Source organism: Rhinolophus sinicus, chromosome X (genome assembly GCF_036562045.2).
Source record: "Rhinolophus sinicus isolate RSC01 chromosome X, ASM3656204v1, whole genome shotgun sequence".
NCBI lineage: Eukaryota > Metazoa > Chordata > Mammalia > Chiroptera > Rhinolophidae > Rhinolophus > Rhinolophus sinicus.
In genome coordinates, this window is record NC_133768.1 from 4,013,611 (window position 1) to 4,039,642 (window position 26,032).

At 48.5% G+C, this 26,032-nt stretch overlaps 2 protein-coding genes across 11 annotated transcripts in view; one reads left to right on the forward strand and one right to left on the reverse strand.

Moving 5' to 3' along the window:
• Positions 1–25,412, reverse strand: part of STS (steroid sulfatase) — a 137,266-nt gene extending 111,854 nt beyond the window's left edge. The window contains exon 1 of one of the 5 annotated variants that reach the window (XM_074324093.1): positions 25,303–25,412. Coding sequence is in view for 1 of the 5 variants with exons in the window: in XM_074324090.1 (XP_074180191.1) it covers positions 25,264–25,277 (14 nt within the window). In the remaining 4 variants the exon portion in view is untranslated. Of the gene's footprint in view, positions 1–14,198; positions 14,470–16,089; positions 16,426–25,263 lie in introns of those variants that run through there. The other 4 variants (XM_074324091.1, XM_074324090.1, XM_019713344.2 and 1 more) reach the window with 4 other exon arrangements.
• Positions 25,148–26,032, forward strand: part of PUDP (pseudouridine 5'-phosphatase) — a 485,786-nt gene continuing 484,901 nt past the window's right edge. For all 6 annotated transcript variants that reach the window (XR_012493488.1, XR_012493490.1, XR_012493489.1 and 3 more), the window contains exon 1: positions 25,148–25,294. Coding sequence is in view for 2 of the 6 variants with exons in the window: in XM_074324096.1 (XP_074180197.1) it covers positions 25,225–25,294 (70 nt within the window). In the remaining 4 variants the exon portion in view is untranslated. The remainder of the gene's footprint in view (positions 25,295–26,032) is intronic.

The following is a 26,032-nucleotide window of genomic DNA, read 5'->3' on the forward strand; positions in this document are numbered from 1 at the left end:
AGAGAAAGGGGATGACGGCCCACGCTCCGCTTTATTGGATGTGTCCGAATGGTCCATCTCGGTTCAAAAGCCCGAAGAACAAGTGGGCAGATGATGGCCATGGGGATGGGAAGAGAGGAGGCACATTGAATAGGCATTTCAGAAAAAAGCCAGCCAGATCGATGAGAAGCTGCATGAGGGTACAGCAGACGCACACGGACCCTCCCAGCACGAACTGGACACAGCAGACTCCATTATTTGAGCTAGGAAGTACTGAAGGTACAAGAGATTTAGAAAGGAGAAACGAAACATTGTATACTGGACAATGTCTGGAGCTCAGAGGAAACACAATAGTATCACCATCAATAATGATTAAGGGCTACAAAAGGTGCTAGGCGTTGCCCTAACATTGTATCATCTACATTGTCACACTGTATTGTCTGTCATCATTTATTCCTTTTCACTTCACAGAAGGGGAAACCGACGTGTAGAAAGGTTTTTACCAGCTGAGCTTACAGGTGGATAGAGGTTTTCTGATTCTGGAGCTACGCCAGCTTCACTTATGACATCATCACTGTCACCATGGAAACTGGAAGGGAAGGGGGACGACAGAGCACAGGAGGAGGAATTAGGAGACACGACTCCAGATGCCCTGTGATGCCCTGGCTGTGGGTCATCACAGGTCAGGGGACGGGCGGGGAAATAGGGGAAAATCCAGACCTGTCCCAATACGTTGCAATGACTCAAGTAAGCATTTCCATGCAACTGTCTCAAAGACATGCAGCACTCGCTTGGGGTTCGATGCAGGACCGAAACAGGGCAAAATGTTATCATCTGCTACGTCCAGCTGGGGCGTACACCATGTCTGTTCCTCTAATGTCAGAGCTCCTAAAATAGAGATGGGGCTTCAATGGACGGTTAGCTCCTTAAGGGCTGGGTCTGCTGCAGGGGAATGCAGTCCTGAGTCTGATCAGGGAAGATGTGGGAACAGGGCATGAACGGAGCATTTCCGTCAGTGCGCCTGGGGTTTTTGGTCTTCCTGACATATGTAGAAACATAAGCCGTTCATGTCATGATTCTCTCCCCTCTCCCCAATCTCCCAAATACTCCGTTTCAAACTCTGGGTTCATAAAAGGGAACAGCCCCCACCCCCATCGCCCCACTTGTTTCTCTAAATGGTTTATGCTGTCCCTCCCCCGCTGGATCCGCTGCGGTTTGTATCAAACGTCTGCCTGTCATTATATTGGCAGGCTTTCATGTTTGAGGACACCCTAATGCCAGAGTGATTCCTTTCTCGGAGTCCCTGGCCAAGAGATAATATCTGTATTTTTATCTGAACGACTCTGCACTGCAGGGCACCTGCCGACCCACACTGGTCATTTACTATTTCAGGGTTTAAAAGAGCACGGTCCTTTCCTCCCAAGCATCCCATCACTTGCATGCCACCAACCAGTTCCTCCGTGTTTATCACAGTCCATTTCACAGCAATATTTTATCGGTGGGATGAACTTTTCAGAAAGGAAAAAAAAAAAAAGAGTTTATCAGATATTCGGCTGGGCAAAGATCCCAGAAGCTGCTCTACCGCTCAGGTCCCAGATAAACAACACATCCGTGCTCTGTGCCAACTCCGTTATCTGCAGATAAGATCTCATTATTCACGGTCTGGACTCGACCTGCAGGTCTGTTGTATAGTCACAGATTACATCATTGTGGATTGTCTCTCTTTTTTGCAAATCCTTCACACAGCATACCTGGGCATGCTCCCATGTCCAGAGTTCACGTTTCGTGTTTTATTTACAGCATTGTAATTCACTCTATTTCCTCTATTCGCTGTATGTCCCTAACCCCTACTATCGGCTGCGTCTTTTGAACTAATGATAGACGTCTGAGCTACACAAGACACGATGGTTTCGCTGACAGATGTTGACTTGCTTATAAGGGAAAGCTGTCTTAAGGGCTGAAGTATAAGAAGGAATTCTTTAGGCGTTTCCTTAGAGAAGGACCATGATCCGAGATACGAGGAGGAAACTGAGAATGGCAGAAAAAGGATCAGATGATTTAGTATCGAGGCAGAAAAAAGACAGCAACTCAGACAGAGGGGCACAGAGAGTTATAGGACATAAGGTTTGATTTCCTCGTGCCTGAGCAATTTCGTTCTGGGTCCTTCTAGCACAGTGACTACAGGGTCACGTAGGAGAGGGAGGTTATCTGATCACTGTCAACAGACCCGAGGGCTGTAGTTACATGCCGCGGGTTTCAAGAAATCCGAGACCAAGAAAAATCAGACTTCTTTAAAAATATATTCAGGCAGGGGTTGGGGAGGGGGACAAACAGAAGTGGGCATAAGTGCTTTCACTGGGGCGATGAAAATGGTCTCTGATTGATTTATGGTGATGCTCGCACAACGCAGGTAATTTAGTAAAAACCACTCTGCTGTGCAGTTGGGCGAACTAAACAAATGATATGGAAAATACGCCTCCAAAATGCCGTAAACATGTATTGCATCAAAATTATTCAAAGGAAAATAAGAACACAGCCTGAACATTGTTCTTGAAACACAGAGGGTGCCAAAAAAGTGTGTATGCATTTTAAGAAAAGAAAAAACTTACTAACATTGTAATACTCAATATATACTGATAACAAAAGATGAATACAAGTCCCGTGTGACTTCTGCAATGACAAGAGATGCTCAGAATGGTTCCCATCAGCGTCCAGACACTTCTGATGATGGTGAACTCCTGCTTGAGCCACGTTGACCAAAGTGTCCACTTGTGCACATATTTTTGGCACCCCCACTATATTCAGTTAGAAGAGACATTTTCCTTGTGAGCAACTGTGTACTAAGTAAGGAGGTTGGATGTTTACACATCTCAATCTCTCTTTTTTCGCTCTCCTGGTAATGTGGTTGAAAATGTGCTGTCCCTACAGATCTACAGTCTTTCTCTTCCACTGCTTTTTGCAACGAGGAGCAGATGTTACATTGTATATGCCCTCCTTACCTAGTTTTGCCTGGTTCTTTAAAAAAAAACAAACAAATGTATTGGGTGACAATGGTTAGTAAAATTAAACAGGTTTCCACATGGATGGATCCTGAGATTATCACGCGAAGCAAAATCAATCAGACAGAAAAAGTCGAGAACGATATAACGTCACTGACATGGGGGATAGAACACTGAAAGCAACAAAGGAACAAGACAAACAACTAAGGAAACAAAAACTCACAGACACAGACAATAGTTTCGTGGTTGCCTGGCTCTTACAATGGATACTTCCACACATGCATTGTCGCTCTTGGTCTTGACGGTGGATGGATGAAGGGTGAAGGGTGAAGGGCCAAGTACACCTTCCAGTGCACTGGGGAAACGTCCCAGAGCCCCAACAGCACATGAAGGGGCTGGAAAACACACCCCTAGGGTGTCCTGATGGAGAACACACACACGGTTGAGAGCCACCAAGGGCTCCGAGGAGACGGCGGAAGTGGAGGACAGGAAAGCAAACAGGGTTTGACCCACAGAGTAAATTGTAGGAAAGATGGCGAGGAGGGAATGGCCCTGGCAGGTAGCTCATGACCAAGTTCACCAATGAGTGGTACTCAAGGGACACATGCTAGACTCTGATGAACTTGACTCGATGGCCAGGTCTCAAAGGTGCTGTGCAGTCCTAGGGAGCAGGTACGATGCATGTCATCGCCCCTATTTCAGAAATGAGCACCCAGGACGGGTAAGCCAAAGGCATGATTTTTAGCTAAGATACCCAAAGAGAGAACAATACCTTCAAGGTGGTTTCCACCCCACTACATGCCACTTTCTCCTCCTGCCTTCTTTCCTCCACTTCCTCCATTTAATATATTTAGCAGGACAAAGCACAGAAGCATCACTCCATTCTAATTTTATATCACATAGGTCACTGAAATTGTTCAGGTAAACTTTTTTAGTAAAGTAAGAAAAACATCTATAATTGCTTGACTTATTTTATTACGATTACATATGTGTGTGTGTGTGTGTGTGTGTGTGGAAGGTGCCAAAAAATGTATATACATTTTAAGAAAAGAGAAAACTGTACTAAAATTGTAATACCAATAACAAAAGATGAATACAAGTCATGTGTATACATTTTTGGGGCACCCCTGAGGGTGCCCCAAAAATGTATATAAGTGGATACTTTGGTCAACGTTGCTCAAGCAGTAGTTCGCCATCATCAGAAGTGTCTGGACGCTGATGGGAACCACTTTGAGCACCTCTTGTCATTGCAGAAGTCACACGTGACTTGTATTTATTCATCTTTTGTTATCAGTATATATTGAGTATCACAATTTTAATGCAGTTTTCCTTTCTTGAAATGTGTATACAATTTTTGGCTATCTATGTATCTATATATGTAAAACAGTGCAATCAGGTAAAAAAAATCCATATCCTAAATTCAAACGTAACATGAAAAAAACATGTGCATTAAATGTATCGGGGCCTAGGAAACAGAATTTGTCACGTCATGGTGGAAGTTTATCAATCAAAGCATATTTTCATTAGAGAAAGGTTGCCCAAGGTAGCTGTTAGATCTTAGCAATCTAATTTACTTAAATTCAATGTTTTCCATATTATGCACGCGGACCGGGCAGTCAGCCCTATTTGTAAACACGTTTGCATGAATGTAGCAATGGCATATCAGCTTGGAGTTTTCTATTGTATTTAGAGACATCCCATTCAAGAATCTTATTCATGTAATATCCCCGGAAGAGGAAACAATATCTATCTTTGCAGGAAATCTTCAAGTTTCCTGGAGGAGACAACGACATCCACGAAGGTCAGAATGTAATTAATCACGTGCAGTGGGCAAGATTCTCTCAGGTCAGCACTGGCGCAATAAATCGCTACAGGTAAACAAGGAAATCCTGCAAGTCTTATTCAAAAGCAAACAAGTAACTCTGTGAATAGAGTAACTAACTGTTGGCATCACTCCCAGCAAATTGGTAAATAATCAACTGTTACATGTTACGTTGGTAGGAAACTATCAAAGGGCCGTTAAGAATGCCCTGCCTAAGTACTTATCACAGGTGGAAAAGACACTGGTCTCTTTGATTTAGGTCACTGAGCCAAGAAAAAAATAAGTTTTTTTTCAAAGTATAATTTTAGGCGCAAGGTTCACTCAGTTTAAAAGGTGCACACATAAAATGCATGATTTGATTGCAGCAGTCACAGGGATGGAGTTTCCATTGGGCGACATTACTGGCAGCTATGTTCGAAGGTAGCTGCGTATGTATGGAATTTCTGTAGTTCTTTAAATGCCACCAAGTGCTACCTTACGGATCTCTTGAACATGGGTCTAATCAAACACACACCAGGGGTACCGACAAAATGTATGCACATTTTAAGAGATGTTATCACTTTGGTCAACGTGGCTCAAGCAGGAGTTCGCCGTCATCAGAAGTGTCTGGATGCTGATGGGAATCACTTTGAGCACCTCTTGTAACTGCAGAAGTCAGACGTGACTTGTATTTATTCATCTTTTGTTATCAGTATATATTGAGTATTACAATTTTAATACAGTCTCCCTTTCTTAAAATGTGTATACATTTTATTGGTACCCTGGGTACTTAGGGAAGGTATATATTCCACATAGGCCCCTTGATGATGGCATGTTTCACTCGTTAATGGCTGGGCAGTAGCCAGGAGCACTCTTTTGGATGAAAAGAATTTATAAAGTAGTCATTCAACCATAGATTGACAAACCATGTCTACTATTATGTCTAATAAAATCCCTACTCTCAAAACTCGTCCGCGGGATGCAATTGTACTTGTTGACAGTGAGAAACTGGGAGTTGGAAGAGAGCTGCAAATGAGTCCGGTCAACCCCAAGATAACGACGGCTCCTGATATGGTTGGAATCCGAGTGCCATGAGGTGGCAGGCCGTCGGCTGCACCCCCTGGACCTCAGAACCTCCAGTTCTGTCCCTCGACCAAAGCAGGGGTCATGTATCGGGGGCTGAGCTGGGGTAGACGGAAGAGAAAGGCCAGGTGGTAAAGGAAAGGTGGGTGACCCACCCTGGAGAACGGACAGGCAGGGGGTGGGTCCCAGCAGACGCTGGTGGATCCTGGGGTCCATGCCCAAGCGAAGAAGCAGGTTCAGCTCACTGACTCCATGATTCCTGGAATAGCCACCCTCTGGGAATGCCAACCAGCGTCCGGACCAGAAATTGTCCCTATGGATTTTCAAGTGTCAGGAAAGAGCCAGAGCGACGTGTCTTAAGCCTGAGGAGCTGTAGCTGCACCGGGACGGGTGGGATGGCTCACCTGGACCCCTGGGCTGGCCTGAGGTCCCCAGGCCATTTTGTTACCTTGGACCTGTGACCCTGAATACACATGACCTCGTTTCTGGGTCTCCCCTTCCCTTGTGTAATCCCTGAGTCAGAGCCGCCCCGGCTGTGGCTTTTCCCAACAGGCTGCAGGGCAGACAGAAACACAAGTCACACACGCTGAGGCGTACGCTGACACCCTGCCAGGTTACATGACACCACCTAACTGCAGGTCCTGACAGGAGGTATTGGAACAGTGCTTCTCAGGGCTACTCTGCCAAAGTGGAGGCAACGACCTCAAGCGAGCCGAGGACCTCAAGCGAGAAGAAAGAGGAAAAGCTGTGGTGCTAAGCGGGGTGGGAGGGCCTCAGAAGTGAAATGCAGAATGAGCAAGTGACCCGGCCATTCCACTCCTGGGTACACACCCAACAGAACGGAAAGCAGACCCTCACACAGGCGATATTCCCAGTCGCCAAAAAGGTCAAACAACCCAGATGTCCATCAACAGACAAATGGACGGACATGACGTGGTTGATCCATACAGTGGAATATTATGCAGCCATGAAAAGGAGAGAAGTGACATATGGAACATCGTGGATGGACCTTGAAAACCTGAGGTGAGTGGAAGATGCCAGAGACAAAAGGCCACATAGTGTGTGATGCCATTTCTATGAAATGTCCACAATAAACTTCCACAGAGACAGGAAGTAGTCAGTGGATGCCAGGGTCTTGGAGAGGGGAAATTGGTGGGGGGAGGCGGTAGCTCACAAAGGGCAGGGTGTTTGTGTTTGTTTTTCTTTACTTTTAGGGGGGTGATGAAAATCTTCTAGAAATAGGTAGTGGTTGACCAATGTGGTGGAATGTACTAAATGTGTCTGAATTGTACGCTTTACAATGGCGACTTGTAGGTTACGGGAATTTCACCCCAATAAAAATAATGAACACAAAAAACGAGATCAAAGCTGACGTTTCCTTTATACAAAAGAAAAAAAAAAAACACTGTCAAGCTTTCTGATATCACTAGTATGACATGACCTCCAGTGATGGAGATTTGGTCACAAAGGCCACGAACCCTACTGTGAGTGGAAGCAGGATTGTGGGTCACAGCTGGTGAGGATTTGAACCCACCCGCCTGGCCCTGGGACCTCAGCCTGGGTTCCAATGACCATCCTGCATAAGGACAGAAGGCAGGGTTCTAAGATACACTCCCTGCCTCCCAGGCCGTGGTACCCAAACCTCTGTGAGATTCCTTTCCTCTTGAGTGTGTGTGTGTGTGTGGGAGGGGTGCTGAGACATGCTTCTAACCAATAAGATATGGAGAAGTAAAGATATGTCGCACATGTGACTAATACCCCTAATCAGCTGACTTGATGCTCTTCAAAAGGGACACATCCGTGGGTGGGCCTGGCCTAAGCAGGTGAGGAAAATGGACTCCATGCACAAGAGATGCTTAAAAACAATGGACCCCATGCACAAGAGATGCTTTCCTGCTGGCATTGATGAAACACACAGCCGGGGTGGGAAATGCCTACAGGGAGGGGTTGTCCAGCGGAGCTGAGGGCCCCAGTCCTACAATCACAGGAATGAAGGTCGGACACCATCTTGAAGGAGCCTGGATGATGACCCCAGGTTCCAGATGGCGACACAACCCCGGGCAGCACTCGGATGGAGCCTTGTACGTCCCTGAGGTGGGGCCCCAGGTCAGCGGTGCCCAGACTCCTGACCCACAGACACTGGGAGAAAAACCAATGCGTGTTGCTCCCAGCCACTCAGTTTGGGGGGACAGGCTAGGCAGTGATGCATGAGTACACCACCACCCACTCCCACATACACAGAAAAAAGTGAGACTGCTGTAGGATGTCACCCGAATGCGAAACCAACTAGTTCCAAATACAGGGGGTTCCAAATACAGTCAGTAGCCAGAGACACTAGCGACGGGTCATATCAATCAGACTCGCAAAGAATTCCAGGCTCGTTTTCAAGGCAACCGGCCCCAGGTCCTGTGGCTTCTCCTCTGAACCTGTGAACTCATGCATGCCACTGAAAACCTCCTTGCTGGGTCTGAGCAAGGTGGCCCTGAGTTTCCGTCCCTTCCAACCTGAAACCTGGCTGAGTCACGCATCCTCCAGCTTCAGGCACCTGAGCCTGTAACCTCCTCAGTTAATGAATTCATATCTTGGACTCATTTGCAATTACAAGTTCCTGGAATCCACTGATGTTGATGACAGTGGTGAGTCTACCTCCTGATATGTCAATCACTGGATACACGACCCACGAAGGCCACTTTGCATGAGTCACCCATCTGATGGGTGACGATATGGCAGGGGCAGAAAAGGTCTGGATGGCGACACCCTCTAAAGAAAACGGACTCAGTTTTACCACCTGTAAAATGGGACTCAACATGTTACAGCACCAGACTAGACCAGTGGTTGTCAACTTGGGGTGACTTTGCCTTCCAGACGTCCTCTCGTAATGTCTGGGGACGTTTTTATTGATCACAACTTGTGGGCGGGGCTGCTGGAATCCAGTGGGCAGAGGCCAGGGATGCTACTAGCTAGCCAACAACGCCCAGAGCAATGACATGAGAATGACCTGGCCCCACACATCAGCTGTCCTGGGCTGCAGAATCCTGCTCTAAGTCAAAGCTGTAACTTACTCATTTTCAAATGCTTTTCAGGACCAGGGGTTGTCCCCCAGGGGTGACTTTGCTGCTCCCCCACCCCCCAGGAAACATTTCGCAATGTCTGGAATCATTTCTGTTGCCACAGTCAGGCGGGTGCTATTGGCATCTCCTGGACTGGGTTGGAGGATACAGCTAAACATCCTGCAACGTACAAGACGCATCACACAGGAAAGAACTCTCGAGCCCCAAATAGCAATCGTGCTCAGTCTGAAAAATCATGACCCAGAGGCATATGTGCTCATCAAACAACAAATTTCCTTTCTTCTTAACCAAGAAGGGACTTTGGATTTTTGTTGCTGTTGTTGTTGTTGTTGTTGTTGTTTTTTAAATGGAATCACCTATCTGTCTTTCAAAAGTCAACAGGATTTAATAAAATAAAATTAAAAAAAAAAAAGTCAACAGGATGTATAGAATAGCGCCAATGGAAAAATAACAGCAATATTAAGACGCCAGAGGGGCAGACTTATACCCCTCACTTTTTGAGGGGTATAAATGTCTATTACATTGTTTTGTACACCTGACACTACTAAAATAAAAATAAAAAGTCAAGACCTGCCTTTCAGTTTACTGTCCCCAAGCTACAGAACTCCCAGGCTGGGCGCCCACATCAAGGCCCCCAGTCTATTTGAATAAGTGGTTCTTCACATCTTAGTTTCAAGAGCTGGGAAGAACTGGTCAGACAGCTTATCACTGGGCAAGGGACGAACAGACACCGGTTCTGCCCAAGTTTTCTAGCTCAATGCAGGCTTCTGACTGTTCTCACATTATTGCAAAGCTTGGAGCGTGCAGACACTGTAATGAGGCGGTGAGGGGTGGAACTGGACTCGGAGGGCACATGAGAGGACCCTGTGACAGGGTAACTGGGGTGGGGTGGGGACGAACACATAGCACATCTGCCATCCCACACCCGATGTCACATGGCTCACATACATGAACCCTTTTCTGCTTTCAATCACAACTCCAGCTGTCCAGTCCCCAAAACACAGACGTCTGCAGGCAGAAATTTTTTTGGGGGATTTTAGAAGGGAATGGCTTTTTTAAAGATCAAAATAAATGGATCACAAGTATTCAAGGACCGCTTCCAAGTTTGGCCTCCTTCAATCACGACGGACCCTGCTGTTTTCTGCGCCCCAGCATTCATTCTGTTATACACACTGTTTACCCATTCAAACCAAAAAAAAGTAAAAATAATGTGTAACTATGTGAGGCGATGAATGTTCAGTTACCGTGGTGATCATTTCCCAATACATCAAATCATTAAACGTATACAATAACCTTAAAATTATACGATATTATATATCAGATGTATCTCAATAAAAACAAAACATAAATATACATCTATATTTATATCTATATCTAAATATATATATATATATATATACATATATACATACATATATTTGTTTGTCTTTACCTTCTTTCATATATACCAGAGGTGCCAAAAAATGTATACAAGTGAACACTTTGCTCACCGTTGCTCAGGCAGTAGTTCACCATAATCAGAAGTGTCTGGACGCTGATGGGAACCACTTTGAGCACCTCTTGTGATTGCAGAATCAAACACGACTTGTATTCATCTTTTGTTATCAGTATATACTGAGTATTACGATTTTAATACAGTTTTCTGTTCTTAAAATGTGTATACATTGCTTTGCTATTCCTGATATATATATAGATATACACATTTATATATATCTGTACATATATATACACATATAGATACATATAGATACATATAGATATATAAATATATATACACATACACGTATGTATCATGTACTACATAACAGTGTGAGCACACTTTTCGACAGCAATTTGCAGTCCCACGACAATGGTTTTGCTGTGAAACAAAATGAATACTCACGTCCTATGGGATGAATAAAGAGGACTCAACCTTATGTCTGTTTATATTCTCTGGTTCAGAACCAGAGTTACTGCCAATAAGTTGCCCCCCCAGCCCCCCCCCCAAAAAAAAAACCACCCATCCTAGTTTCCAATCCTTTTTCCTTTCAGTTTTTGACAAAGGGCTGTCAGTCTGTCACTCGGAAGGCAGGACTCAGAAAGAAGTTATCAAGGTGTCAGGTGCGGGGAGAGGGAGGTGGTAGATGAGGGGAAGGGGGATCAGGTATATGGTGATGGAAGGAGAACTGACTCTGGGTGGTGAACACACAATGGGATTTATAGCTGATGTAATACAGAATTGCACACCTGAAACCTATGTAATTTTACTAACCATTGTCACCCCAATGAACTTGAAAAACAAAAAAAACAAAAGATGTCAGGCGCTGGGAAAGCCCATCTACGCTGAAGAGAATCTCAGCCAAGTCACTTGACCGTAGAGAACCCCAGTTTCCGCGCATATGACTCAGGTGGCAGATGAGGACCTAGGAAGCCCTTGTCTCATGGCCCAGGTCAGAAAAGCTGGGACGCTCTGCAGCAAAAGTAAAGAGCTGCCTGGAAACCTGGAACCAGCAGAGAATAGGACACACCCCTTCACGCCTACTCCATGTTCCCAGGTGGGACTTCTCTCCCATTTTAAACTGGGGGTGCTTTTACCCCCCAGCAAACATGTGGCAGTGTCTGGAGACAATTTTGGACTGGAGGTGGGGGTGTGTTAGCAGGGAGATGGGTTCTAACCATCCTACAGAGCACAGCACAGCCCCCCCAAGAACGGTCCCACCCTCAAGTGTCGGCCGTATGTAGGCTGAGAAGCCCTGCTGCAAACCACAGCTCTGCGTTAGGCACTTTACGCCCTCATTCCAGGTCACTGGCTATCGACTGGAGCTGAGAGGGGACGTCTGACAACATCTGGAGACATTTCTGGCTGTGGCTATTTGGGAAGGGGACGAGAGCGGCATCGCGTGCAGAGATTCTAAACAGCCTACAATCCACACACACGTCCGTCGCCACCATAGCAATGCATTTTCCAGCTGGGCACCACTGGGGAAGAGCAACGGCCAAGGAAGATGCCCCCAGCCCCCTGGTGTACCCTGGACAAGGCACCCCAGTCCTGGAAGCATCTGGGCCCCCATCTCACTGCCTCGCTCCCTACCAGAGCTGAATGTCCCAGGGGCTCTGCTGAATTCCCCTGCTGCTGAGTGTCTGCATGTACTTCCTCCTCCCCCTCCCAGGTATTCACTTACTATTGACATTGGCACTTGCAGTATTTATTGACACTGAGGGTTTGCTTCCCTTCGTGGGCAAGTTGGAGGTGAGACTGGACGTCTGTCTCACCACAGCGAACTTTCTGAGTACCTGGATGCACCGCTAAGGGGTCCTCGACTCCGCGACTGAGGTTTACAGGGTTAATTCCCAAACAAGGCAGGGTTTTTAATAATAAGACAAGATGCCATCAAGAGAGTGGAGATGGAGGCAGGTCCGCAGAACACGTCTTATGGGTTTTCCCCACAAACTTTTCATGCTTGTCTCGTTCAGCCTTTTAAAGGATGCCTGATGCAGACTGTTTAGGTTTTTAATGCAAAATAGGAGGCTTTATATCTCTCCTTCCCCCTCCAATCCACACACTGAAAGCTGTTACATTTCTGGAACTTGATTACCATCAATTGTGATGCCATAATCTCATTATGAATGAATATTGGGCAATTTCTCAGGTGGTGAATCTCAATGTTACTATAGATAGGAATTCACAGGGATAAAGTGTCAGGTATTATCACGCGTGTAGCGAGACAAACAATACGTCTTGTACACGACCAGGAAACAAAATCATCTTTCAATACAATCATTGCACCATTTTCAGCGATGTCCCCATCAATGACAATTCTTTTCTATTACCCCACTAATTCAATATGTAAGTTTAGACGTAAGACAAAAATCGACGTATACGCGAAAGATGCTGACACCCGGGTGAGAAGAAAAATAAGCAAGAACTGGACATCTGATTTGATTAGCACCATTCACACATGCTAATGAGGAAAATCCACCTGAAACGACTACAAGCATTTCTTAGCATGTTTTTGTTTTTGTTGTTTTTGTTTTTGTTTTTTGTGGGTTTTTTTTTGCGGTGGGAGGGGCATCATACATTTGGTTGGTTCATAACACGTAGATTTGCTAGGGCATGCTTTGCAAAGGTTAGGTTGTCCCATACGCTTGTCTTCTGTAATGGACGTAAAATTTCAGAATAGAGTGGTCAATTTCTGAACCACGTACAGGACCCATTCCTCGCCTAACCCCGCTGCTTTATAAAGAGGGTCTACAGAGCCAAATACAGCCCCAAACACTGGAATAATAAAGTCATCTGCAACAAAACCAACGCAGCCTGTGAAGAAACGATGCATTGGGCTGCACTATCGTGAGAATCAATGCAGCGGTCCAGGAGCACGTGCCTCTCAATTAGGCAGCGTACTTTGTTCTATTTCCGTTTTTCAGGACACCAACGCAAGGTGATGGATTTTGAAAATGTATATTAAAAACCAAAAAAAAAAAAAAAAAAAAATTAAAAAAGCTTTAAAAGAGAGTGGAAGGGCTATGAATTCCTTCTGGAGTTTACGTTTTAGAAAAGCAACAAACAGTAAGCTTGGAAGAACAGCAAATCTTTCATAGAATCCATTTCATGGCGAACACATCTTACTTATATTCATTGTATCCAACTTAGAAGCTACAGCACAAGGAAAACGCAACTCTTTATTTCCTCTTCTGTGTCTTGGGTCTAAGCTCTCCACTATTCTTTTTACCAAGCCTGTGTTTTCCAAAACCACTTTAATCCAGAAAAAAAAGGGAGGGAGGGAGGGAGAGATGGAAGGAGGGAGGGAGGAAGGAAGGAAAGAAGGAAAGAAAGAGAAGAGAAAGAAGGAAGGAAGGAGAGAGGGAGGGAGGGAGGGAGGGAGGGAACCAGACTAATATTTGGCAATTACATTTTTGTCACCAAAGTGAAAACATGTTAAATCAATTGTTGCAGGTGGTTTTATACATTTTTTAAAAAATGTAACACTACAGACAAGAATGTACAAACTTTCCTTGCCCTCAGGGGAGATAGTTTAAATCTCCAGGTCCCACTGCTGAGACTTAGCTCTTTTATTTAATTAACTCTTAGCATGCATTCTCTTTATTCCACAGAAGGGAAACAAATAGAAGCCCGTAACCTTCCTTTGAAGCAAAACCACTGGAGTGACTATTGCCAGTAACCACTGTCTGTCAATTATGTCAATATCTTATCAGCAGAGAAGCAAAAAATAAATAAATAAATAAATAAATAAATAAATAATAATAATAATAAATCATCCAACTCACCAGTTCTTAGGTGGCTTTCAGAAAGGGCTGATCAAATGGGGACTCAGACACTGTAACTCCTTCCAAGGATGTCACACAGCTTTTCAAATAACCACACTGGACAGCACCCCAGCCCAAACCTCCTAGGTGTGAACAGTCACCTGGCAGCCCAGGGAGTTATATGGACCGTCACTGACTGTAAGGTCATGACGGGGTAATGGGTGAATCTATCATAAAAAAGTTATTGAAGCGCATGTGTTTCTCCACCTGCTCTTCCCTCACACCGGTGGCACGTGTTTCAGACATAAATCATAGGGAAGCCGGACTTCCTGGACGGAGTTGTCACGTCGTAGGACACTGTTTGAGATATAAATCAGACGGAAGGTGCACTTCCTGGACAGAGTTGTCACGTGGTAGGTGACAGGTGGATCTGTTCTGAATACTTTGTTGCAATCTTGATTGACCTGCGAGGGGAGGGGGCGGGGGGGGGGAGGCAACCTGCAAGTTCCTAGGAGTATTTCCTGTGTGATCTGCAGCTTCCATTTCAGTGTGCACAGCAGGGGCACAGGGCATATGTTCCCGGACAATGTGGGGAGGGGATGGCCGGACACGCGGGGACCTGCGTTTCTGTAAATACTGCAGCTGCACACAGCACACACGTTGGTTAGGCTGCTAAGAGCCAGGCACAGGTTTTGAAGGCTCTGGAAGTCGGTAGCCTGATGCACAGAAACACGTTCCGCCTACACACACAGTACAGAGAGCCCCGAGGAATTCATTCTTTGTCAACACCCAGGGTGATGCAGTGCGCAAGGCCACCAGTCAGCTTCCTGGGTGGAAAGCAGGCAGCCTTGTGCCAACGCTCATGAAATGAGCACGGCGTCTGCTCCCACGTCTGGGGGGGGGGATCAGAACCCAGGAAAAATAACTTCCAGCATTTCTATTTAATATTTTCCCTCATGTCATTCATTTGGCTTTGTGTAGGGGGAAAAAAAAAGGGAAAAGCCTAACTCTGCATCGTTATTTCCATTAACGCACTTCTATAAATAAAACATTGGCTCCTGTGTGATAGTTTTGTGCGCCTCTGGCTCTGGGTAGGTATTCAAATAATTAACACGTAAAACATCACGAGTTTTAATGTATTTCCCGTTCCTAATGTTAGCCTAGGATGACAGTGCACTGAGGCCTGAAAAGATAGCAGAATTTGAATGTGCATGAATGGGACATCATCAAAAGGCCATGTCTGGTCTCCTGGGATGTTTATAAAACATGTGCACTGCAGAGATGTTTTACACCAGCCAGTGGACAAAATTCCAGCCTGTCCAGGACGCCTGTGGTTACTGCCTGATAGAAAGCTCAAAGTGAATTGCCCAGTACAATACTAAAACTCTGCGGGTTTAATGCTGGGGGCGGGTCACCCCAGCTGAGGCAAGGTTTTCGTGGTCCTGGAAGGGAGTACCTGCAATGGGCAGTTTCCGGCTTCCTCATTTCTCGCCTACCCCACCCTAGCTGCTCTTGTGGTTTCCACACACCGCCCCCACCTCCTCCCTGGTGCAGGAAGCCTGGAGGGAAAGACGACGCCAAGGGGCAGGCATTCTCTCTCCTCTCGCCGCGATGGTCGGAGATGCTTGAGGCAGACGGACCCTCCCCTGCAAGGTACCTTCACAGGTTCTTGGCAGCCAACCCGCTCTATTCCACCTCCTCTAGCTTCCTGAGACGTGGGCGGTGGTCCTCTAGAGACCGTCCTCCTTGCAGCAAGCCTTGCTGAGCAAAAGTCCAAATGGCTGCAAGTTGGAATGATTCTGGAGGGCAGCTTAGACTGGCACAGTCCCCTCTCGTGTGATACTGGGCCTCTCCAGCTTTCTCAAGAGGGCTCAGGCACCTCGTGGCCCCAGAGAGGAAGAATCAGACTCACCTTCTCTGAGCTGTCTCGCTGAGTCTTCCTCTCTTGGTGAGGTGGGGGGCAGAACAGCAAGTTGCATCGAGTCAGTGCCCCGTGGCAAAAACTACTCTCGCAGAATAATACGCCTCCATAAGGGGAAGGAGGCCTGTGCAGCCCTGCAACGTGAATTCGGTCCCAGCTCTGGCCCTTGGTTCCTGGGTGACCTCAGAAAGCACGCGGCCTCTTGGAGCAGCAGTTTCCCCTGCTGCAGGCAGACAGGCCGGGAGGTTGCAGGCAAGGTCAGTGATCAGAGAGGATGGCAAGGTCACGGTGCGTGGCTCGTAGTACACAGCTGCTCCTCTGCGGAAAACTTCAGAGTAGGGCAGTGAAAAGATGCCACCTGACAGAAGGACGTAGCCCGCTGAGCTTGGAGGTCATGAAAAGCACGCCCTCACTAAGGTTTCGGAATCTGTGCAGGTGCGGAAGGAAACCACTCAGGGTGACACCTCGCAGAGGTTTCCCATGACAATGACACTGACCAGTGCAGGCGTCACGCAGGAGCCCTGATGGGGAAAACTGGGTATGCCTTGTCACTGTGGCTTCCATAGGAGAAGAACCCCAAAGGGAGAGACTGCCGGTGGAAAATTCTGGAGTCCCATGCGGTCATTCCGGGGTTAACAAGCCTTGAGTCATTGTCCAAGGTGGAATGTGAACAGCAAGGCTCAGTCATGAGCTCGTTAGGGGCTGAATCAAGGAGCAAGCATGTCACGAGTGACTGGGGCACGGGTAACATGATGCTCACAGCAGGGTTCTTCTCTGAGCCACTGGGAAAGGAGAGGGCCTGGAGGCCCAGAATCCAGTGCCCACATCACCCTGGCATGATCGACACTTTCCTCCGGTACTGTCTGCACCGTCACGGGATGGACTTCCTATACACACAGGGTGGGCTCGGCTGTATTGCCAGGCGAACCACGTGCCGTCTTCGGAAAGGTCCACACACACGCGCGAACATTTCAAGCGCTCTCATATCTTTTATATTCTGGTCTGGAGACCCTCCCTGCTGATTACGATGAAGGTTATTGGGCAGCAGAGGGTGAAAACACAAGGAACGGCCCCATGAGCTAAGGTGGATGGGGTCCCACCCACGGAGGAAGACGGAGAATTCTGAGTAGTGTCGGGATGTGTCTTGGGTTGCTCCTGCTTTTCAATTATCGGGCACTAAGTCCTAGTAAATTATCTCCTTTAAATGGCGATCTGGTTTACTCCAGGAGGAAGGCCTCGTGGGAACTGGTTATCTGAGGTGCTTTCAGAATAGTTTCCATAGCCCTAGAAACGGGAGTCGAAATACAGAGGGGGCCAAAAAAATGTACACACATTTTAAGAAAGGAAAAAACTGTATTAAAATTGTAATACTCAATACATACTGATAACAAAAGAGGAATCCAAGTCATGTGTGACTTCTGCAATGACAAGAGGTGCTCAAAGTGGTTCCCATCAGTGTCCAGACACTTCTGATGAAGATGAACTACTGCTTGAGCCACGTTGACCAAAGTGTCCACTTGTAGACATTTTTTTTTGGCACCCCCGGTATATGCTACTTAAATGTGACTTTTGTACCTTAATATAATGGCAGGCAACAAATACATCCAATTGAAATGTGCCCACAAAAAACCAGATTACATTTATCAAAGTACCTGTTGGATCCATCTACTTCCCGTAACCTCAGACCCATGCGATTACATACACAGTTGCACACACGTAATATTGTAAGTTGGATATACTGCATTTTATATAAAGGCACTTCCTCAAGTTTCTTAAAAAATCACGCACACAAATAGTTTCCATACCATCTCTTTGGGTATCTGTGTCTCTCTGGATATGCATATAGACACACAAGCGCCGTTCCTCCTGAGACTAGGAAGGCTGCTTAAGGTTCTCATTCTGCGCTGTTTCCTACGTAAGTTTGCTCTGCAGTCTTCACACACTGGGAGTCACAGTTCCTGGCTCAGACTCCCCCCGGGCTCGCTGGGTCAGCAGGACTGGAGACTCCCAGTGGAGCCTGCTCAGAGCATTCGTCTGGCATTTCTGGAAGTGTGTTTAGAGAGACCAACGTGATGGGAAGTTAACAGATAGTACTTTCTCGTTAAACAATGTGCATGACACATTTGGGAAATGTTGTGTTAAAAATACAAATGAAAGGAGCACCTGTGACCGCAGGAAGGTGGGTTTGAGTAGTCTCCAGTGGCCTGTGAACACACCTGGTTGTGGAATGAGGCGGGAGGCCAGGCACACCCTTTTCTGCCACGGTGTTACCTTGGGGAGGAAGAGGAGGAGGCCAGCAGCTGGCTTTCACTTCCACTTGCTATCTGCTCTACAGGCAAAACAGGGGTGCTGCTGAACAAAGGAGAAAGCCTGAGTCTCCAGGACTGGATAGGAGCTGCTGGAATAAAGAACGTCACTGTCCCAAACTGTTGCTGCCATTACGGCACTGGGCATTCCTGACATCCAAACTGCAGCAGAAAAAAATTGTATCTTCTTGTTTAGTTTTCACAACGCCCTTTTTTCTTACCATTTTTTTTTCTTTTGTTTGGTTTTTTTTTTTTTTTTTGCTGATGGTCTGCATAATTTTTTTCCTTTTCCTTTTTTGGTACAACCATAAGTGTTGTTCACCTTCACATTGGTTATGTATTAGGGTTTTGGTTTTCATTACTTATATACAGCGTAAGGAGTTTCAAACACATAAAGACGAATGCACAGACACCTCTGCTTGTTGGTTCTTTTAGAGGATGCCAGCCCAGGTTACCAGTGTCACCGCCCTCTTCCTTCTCAGGTGTGTCACCCGGGGCAATGTACTGTGTTTCTCCCAAGCTCTATTTCCTCCTTTATATAATAAGATTAATTACAAGGCAGGTTTGCAGGTCTGGGAGAGAGTGAAGCAAGTGATCCGGTCTGGCTGTCACTGAGCTTGTTAGGAAACAAAAAGCCAGTTTTAACCACAGACGACTCATCACTCTGTATACTGGACTCTCAACACCTGGCCTGAATGACTGCTTCGGGGTGGGGGGGAGTGGGGCCCTGGGCAGCTTGTGTATGAGTCCCCACGGCATCAGGGCTACTACCCTGGGCTAGAGGTCTTATTAGCAGCACTTGGGAGAGACGCGGCTTAAAAACAGTGCTGGGCCAAGTGAGGCCAAGCAGATATCTGTGGGTGGCTGGCCCCGGGTACCCCTGCTTGCCACTTTGGGGAAAGACAGAAGAGACCCAGGACAGCAAGGTCTCCAGGGACGTCTGCCATGGGCGCAGGACTGCCCCTGATGGGTCCTGGAGGGAGGGGGCTATGCCAGAGGATTTAGCCAGACCCAAAACATTAACAGGGAAAGAAGAAAGGAAGACAGAGAGGGAGAACAGGAGGGAGGGAGGGAGGGAGGGAGGGAGGGAAGGAGATCAGGGCCTCTGAGCTGAGCTGCAGGGCTGGGACTGGTTCCAAAAGTAACCCGATCTGAAGCAGCTTTCCAAATGCAACATATAAAGCAAACACACAGATGGAAGAAGCCAGGCAGCAAAATGAGAGAGCTGAAATCAGCTCAGACTGTAGAGAGAGTGCACTCTATCTATAGGCGTCTATGTCTGTGCCTAGGCATGTTTTTGTCTGACAGTCAATGGCACGTTTCCATCGATACATTGTGTAAGGAAGAATCAACCTTTTCTATTTGTCCCATCAGTGGTTAACAGGCTGCTGACACCCCTGGACTACAGGTGACTGGATCTTCTCTGTTACATTTAAAGTTGTCAGGAAAAGCAAGCTATCGTCTGTTTGGGGGTGGGGGAGGGGGAAACACAATTTTGCAAAACTAAATTGTAACTCACGGAAAAAAACCCATCCTCCTCTCTCTTCGTAGCTGCCCATCGTTGACTGTCAAATGAATTACGAAAAGCTAAGGAGCATCCAGTAACTTACACAGGACCCACCGGAAAAGACACACATTATTCGCATGGTTTTCCAGTCTAGCTGATGGCACAGAAGCATGACAGCACTCAGGTTTGTGTTCTCACGTGTAGGCCTGCCGTCATTCCTATGGCAGACACGTTTCTGAAGAGTGTGGAAAATGACTTAGAAGTGAGGTACAGTGTGTGTTCTCATCTTTGGGGAGCAGAGGCACACCAGGTTCCCCAATGCAGCTCTTCGTCGACTGCCAGGAGGCTTTGCCAGTGAAGGGGAGGTGCCCTGCCAGCAGCCTGGTTCCTGTAACTGAACAAGCCAGGTTCTCTGACCAGGGCCATGCCTGGAGCTGCACAGTGACTGAAACAGGGCGGGCGGTGGGGATGCAGGGGGGCAGGGGTCCTCTCCAAGGGTCTCTGTCCCAGAACCTCTCACATGTTCATCCCCTGCGTCTGTCTACGTGCTTGCTTAGTTTATCAACCAATCTCCAGGCGGCTTCCAAACCCAGGCAGCTCCCTAAGGCTTCACCTACATCTGACACAGAGACCAACTATAATATAAGCTCCCACACTGTCTCTGCAACTTCAGATTCTTCGTCCTGGCGCTTTTCCCATTTATCGACGGAATCAACAGAAATGTAACATTACAGTGGGAAAGAAAGATAACTCTCTGGTTGGTATAGCCAATGGTTTCTCACGGAAAGAAACGGGGAACAATAATTCCAAAGGCTCCATCCAGCAGGTGTCCCACCCACGTTCGTGGACTGAATCTGTGATGCATTGTGTCCCCCCAACTATTAGGTTGCTGCGAAGGCAACTGCAGTTTTTGCAGTTTTTAACCTTTTACACTGCAATTGCTTTTGCACCAACCTAATACTACATATGTTGCTGTCCTTTCCTTAATCCCGGCACCTCAGGATGTGACCTTCTGTGAAGATAAGGAGGGTCTGGACATAGGTAATCGAGTTAAAATGTGGTCGTTAGGAAGGACGGGTGGCAATCTGGTATGACTGGCGCCCTTACACAAAGGGAAATTAGGACACAGAAATAGAGGAACAGAGAGAAGGCCGTGTGGAGATGGAGGGAGGAGACGGCTGGATCTCAGTGTTCTGGCTGCCAGAACCGCGGGGCTGTACATTTCTCTTGTTTAGGCCACCAGTTTATGGTCCTTTTTGTGGACGGAAAAGGGGCCACAGGTTAAACCTGACAAGCTCAGGAGACTGAAAATAACCACATAGGATGGCGTGAACATAAAAATTCCTAACTAAGGCGGGCCAGGGCGGGAATCACATCCTTGACCTGTAGCTTCCTTGACAAAGGTCAGTTTTTACCTTAAGTGACCTTGTCTGTTGTCCTTTTGCATCTAAGATAACAGGCCCTTAGAATGTCAGAGTAATCTCTTTTTTCAGACCATCCAGGGGGCACAACCCACCACACCATAGCAAGAAACCACATAATGTCTCATTGTTATCTTGGTCCCCAAATACCATCTCTATGTGCTGTAAAATACTATTAACTATCCTGTACCCACCAATGTGAAAGAAGTACCTGTCTCTCCAATTTACTTTCATCCAATCCCAGCGATACCCCTTCACCCCCCGCTTTGCTTTCTCCCACCCCCTTAATCTACAACCAACGGATTTCATGTAACCTTCCTCCTTTGATTCTAATGTATAAAATAAGTTGCAAAATGACCATTTTCCGGAGTATTTTCTCAATCCACTGAGACTTTGCTTCCCGGCAATTGTCATTAGTTTGGCTCCAATAAACTCTTACAAGCTTTCTCTTAGGCTGGATTTTTTTCATTGACATTTGTTACAGCAGCCTAGCACATATGGGTGGTAACGCCCTCAGTAACTGCTTGATGAATTGCCTTCTCCAAGGGATGGAGGTGATGTTGGATCTGCCGGCAGTTTCTGGGTGTGGGCCGGGACAGTGTCTCGTGACGCCGAAGAATGGAAACACGGACCAGGAAGAGGCAAAAAGTTTTAAAAAGAGGATAGTTTATTAGAGGCAGAAGAAGAGGTTGCAGCTCCCGAGCGGGAGGGGGTCCCGAATGGGGGGTGCACCCTGACTGAGGCAAAAGCTCTTACTTTTATCCCTTCCCTTGCCTGCTTGGGGAAGGGGAGCTGTTTGAAGACTAGAACTTGTTTGAAGAAGGGAACTGGTGCCTTCTAATGAAATTCGTCTACCAGGTTTGTTCTGCTTGCCCATCCTAAAGGAATTAACAAAGTAAGCCACTCTTATCTATTAGCTCTGCTCCATTTTTCAGGCCAAAAGGAATTTTATGATTAACCTCAAGGCCTTGTTACATTATGTCCTGGAGCGAAGGAGTGATTTTAAAACCTGAAGTTTTAGGATATGGCTGTCTTGTTTGTTCCACCAGAGACCTCCCTGTCTACCTTGGGACACGCTAACTCTCCTGTATCAGTATTTATTCGTACAAAGAGCTTGACCTGCCTCCTTTCATTTAATACCCGATCTTCCACACCAGGAAAGTGAGGCAGGGAAGTTCACTACTCACTATCGGTGATAAACTTGTGGAATCCAAACTTGCCCAATGAACAATTCACGTCACCAGAAAACACACCCTCACATTTTAACGTCTCCGCAAATTTATTTCTGCTTCTTCAAAGGTCCTATCCTGATGCTGAAACGTGCATAGGCAACGTTGAAACAGGGCCCGGTTGGGACCCCCACAAAACAGACCTCGCCTCTCCCTGCCCTAGAGCTTGACAATTGATCAACCCCCTCCCTGCGGTTTGGGCTTGGAATGTCCCCTGTTGCAGTTCCTGAGCTTAGGATGTCTGTCCCCTGTCCCAGTTCCCTGCTTTAGATAATTACCCTGAAACTTATACTTGCTTTCAAGTCCCAAAGCCCCCTGTGCTTGCCGATCACAATCTTTATGGCCTAGCATTCTTGCCAGGTTACTGTCATCACTGCTCCTGGGTTGATGACCACATTGGAGCCACATCGCCAGAAGGAAGCCTCCATGCAGACCCCCGGAACCATCACGCAGCCTCTGGAGGAACGCCCAGCTTATCCCTTAAACATCCCAGGCTGGTCTGAGAATGGGAAGGCAGGTTTGGGAGGTGTTAACCCGCCGCCTTCTCAGACCACCGGTGCTGACAGTAAACGCTGATTCTATGACCCAACTCCTGTGTCTATTGGCTGAGCGGCACAGGCTGCAGGAGCCCTGGACTCCTTTGGCCTCCAGTTTCCATGTCAGCTAATACTGAACAGTAAAAGGGACAAAACTGTGTTTTTTGCGAGTGGGGGAAAAATGCGTTTTCACATTGCATTCAGAGAGGTTGCAAAAGGAAGAAAACTCAAAGCAACGCAACATAGAGGAGACAGAAGAAGATAATGACTTCAGGACATTTTTAGACTCTGCATTACGTGCTTTTCCTATCGCATTCTGGCTTGGGGGGTGGGCACAGGTTGCTAGGAGGCCAGACACTGCCACACTAGGTAGAGGCAGGCAAGGAGGCATTCAGATCTGCTTGCCCCTGCAGGGATCCCCCGGGGTCAGACAAAGCCACCCACCCGGGGCCCCCTGTGACTAAAGCCATATTCACCTGGTGGTTTGCAGTGACTCCAACCTGAGTATCTCTGCACCCCTCCCCCAACAGCCTCTAGTTCTGTCTGTCCCTCTCGGCATTCCCTCCTAACTCCTAGCATCCCCTCTCCAAATGAGAGCTATGCATTTGCCCCCAGACTGGGAACTCAGCTGTGTGGGGCCTCAAGCATCCCCCCGCATTTACACGTGTGAAGGTCAGACAGGATAGTTAGTATGTTGGTTAGGTGGGCAGGGGGGTCGCTGGTGGAATAAACAAAAAAGCAGCCACATCCTGAAACTCCAGGCCCTGGAAAGTCTCCTTCACTCCAAGACAGCGACAGGAGAATATGCTTAGAGGCGAATAGATAATCTCAAATCCCTTCTGGCCGGACAAAGGAGCAGATCTGATAGACAGGAATGGGTTGGTTCATTAATCCCTTCAGGATGAGCAAACAGGACAAACCTGGTAGATGAATTCAATTAGAAGTCTCCAGCCCCTTTCCCCAAGCAGGCAAGGGAAGGTATAAAAGTAAGAGCTTTTCCCTCAGTCACTGGGCACCCCCTCCTGCTCGGGAGCTGCACCCTCTTCTCCTGCCTGTAATAAACTATCCTCTTTTTAAAACTTTTTGCCTCTCCCTGGCCGTGTGTCCATTCTTCGGCGTCACAAGACAGGCTCCTGACCCACACCCAGCAACTGCCGGCAGAGCCAACATCACCTCCATCGTTTGGGGGCTCCCAGGAAAATAAATATTCCCACTTCAAAGGGAGCGGCGGTGTGTTGAGACAGAGGGTTTGCAAAGGAGGCACCAAATCTTCTATTTTGAGACTTGGAGCTCTGGTGGCATTTGATTAAACGAGTGTAATTTAGCTTCGGACTTTTTGAAAGCTTTTCTTTTCCTTCTTCGCTGCGTTTCCACCAAAGGTTAAGGATTCCCCTGCCTTCTCCGTTCACTACTGTGCAGTTTCAATGGTTTTATTTACTTTGGCCTTCCAGGCCCCGGGACCTGGGAGAGCGTTTTGCATCTGCATGGAAAGCACTCCAGGCTCCAACCTCAATCTGCATAACGCAGGCAAAGGTGCTGATAAGCAGTTTAACCACTTGCCTCCCGCGCGCCAAGGGACGCAGCCAAACTCAACAGCAAAACCCCACCACGGGGCAAAGCAACTGACATTCTGCTTAGAAAACATAAAACTGGAGTCCAGACTCTGCAGAAGTTTGCAGTGGGCGCTGCCCAGCCGACCTTCCTCTTCCTTTCAGAAATGCTCCCTGCATATGTCTGCCTGACTCGTGAATGCTTTCACGACCCACGAGCGAGCAGCCCCAAGAGGGGGGATGCGTGCAAACTCAGACCCCGAGAGGCTGCAAGCCCAGGCGCACACGTGCGCACAAGCGGGACCCGCTCAGGGCGCGCACTCGAAAGAGCCCGAGGCGCGCGATTTTGCGAAGGGCCCGGGACGCGCATGCGTAGAGTGGCTTGGCGCGCGCACGGAGGCTCAAAGCGCGCGGGCGCTGCGTCGGCTCCGAGCGCGGGCGCGAGGAGGCCCGGGGCTGCGCGTGCGCAGAGCGCCCAGGGAGGCGCGGGAGGCCCGGAGTGCGCGTGCGCAGGCCGGGGCGACCTGCGGGCGCGCGCGCCTCCTCCCCGCCCCCACCTGGCCCGGACGGCGGCACAATGGCGGCGCCCATTCCCCAGCTGCGGCCGGTCACCCACCTGCTCTTTGACATGGACGGCCTCCTCCTGGGTGGGTACCTGCGTCCGCGTCCCGCGTGGGGCGTCCGGGGAGCGTGCGCGTAGGGAGCGCGGGCTGTCAGCGCCGTGGGGTCGTGCCCGGGACCCCCGGGCGGGCTGCGGGGCGGCGGGGGCTGCGGGGCCGCGTCCGGCCGGCCGCGCGCGGGGCTGCGGCGTGACCCGGCTCGGGGCACCTACTTCCGGTGGCCGCGCCGCGCGTGGGGCGGAGTGCGTGGGGGCCCCCGCGCGGGCGGGAGGGCGCGTCGGTCGGCGGCTGCGGCCTAGGACCCCCGGCGGCGCGCCCCGCGGCTGCAGGTGTGGCGGGCGTCGCGCTGCCGCACGCGCCGGGCCCGTGGCATCCCTCGGGGCGTCCGCGGTCCTGCACCCGCCGCTCTGGGCACAGCCGAGCAGGGCTGCGGGCTCTGCAGTGTCCTCGCTGGCGGGGGGAGTTGCTGTCACGCAGGGGGTGGAGGCCAGGGCTGCTGCCGAGCCTCCCGCATGCACGGACCGCCCCACAGCACCACGCCGTCCAGCCCCACATGTGTGCGCTGCGGGGGTGGGGCCGCCCTGCCGGGGGCCTGCTGGCCGGGGCGCCCGGGCGACCTTCGGCATCACCTGGGCGCCGCCCGGCAGCGAGAGCCCGGGCTCCGGCCCGCACCTGCCCGCGCACCGTCTGCGTTGTCACCCGGGTGCCCGAAAGTTTGGGACGCACGCGCTGTGTCGTGGCTTTGAGGGACTGTCCTGTCCTCGT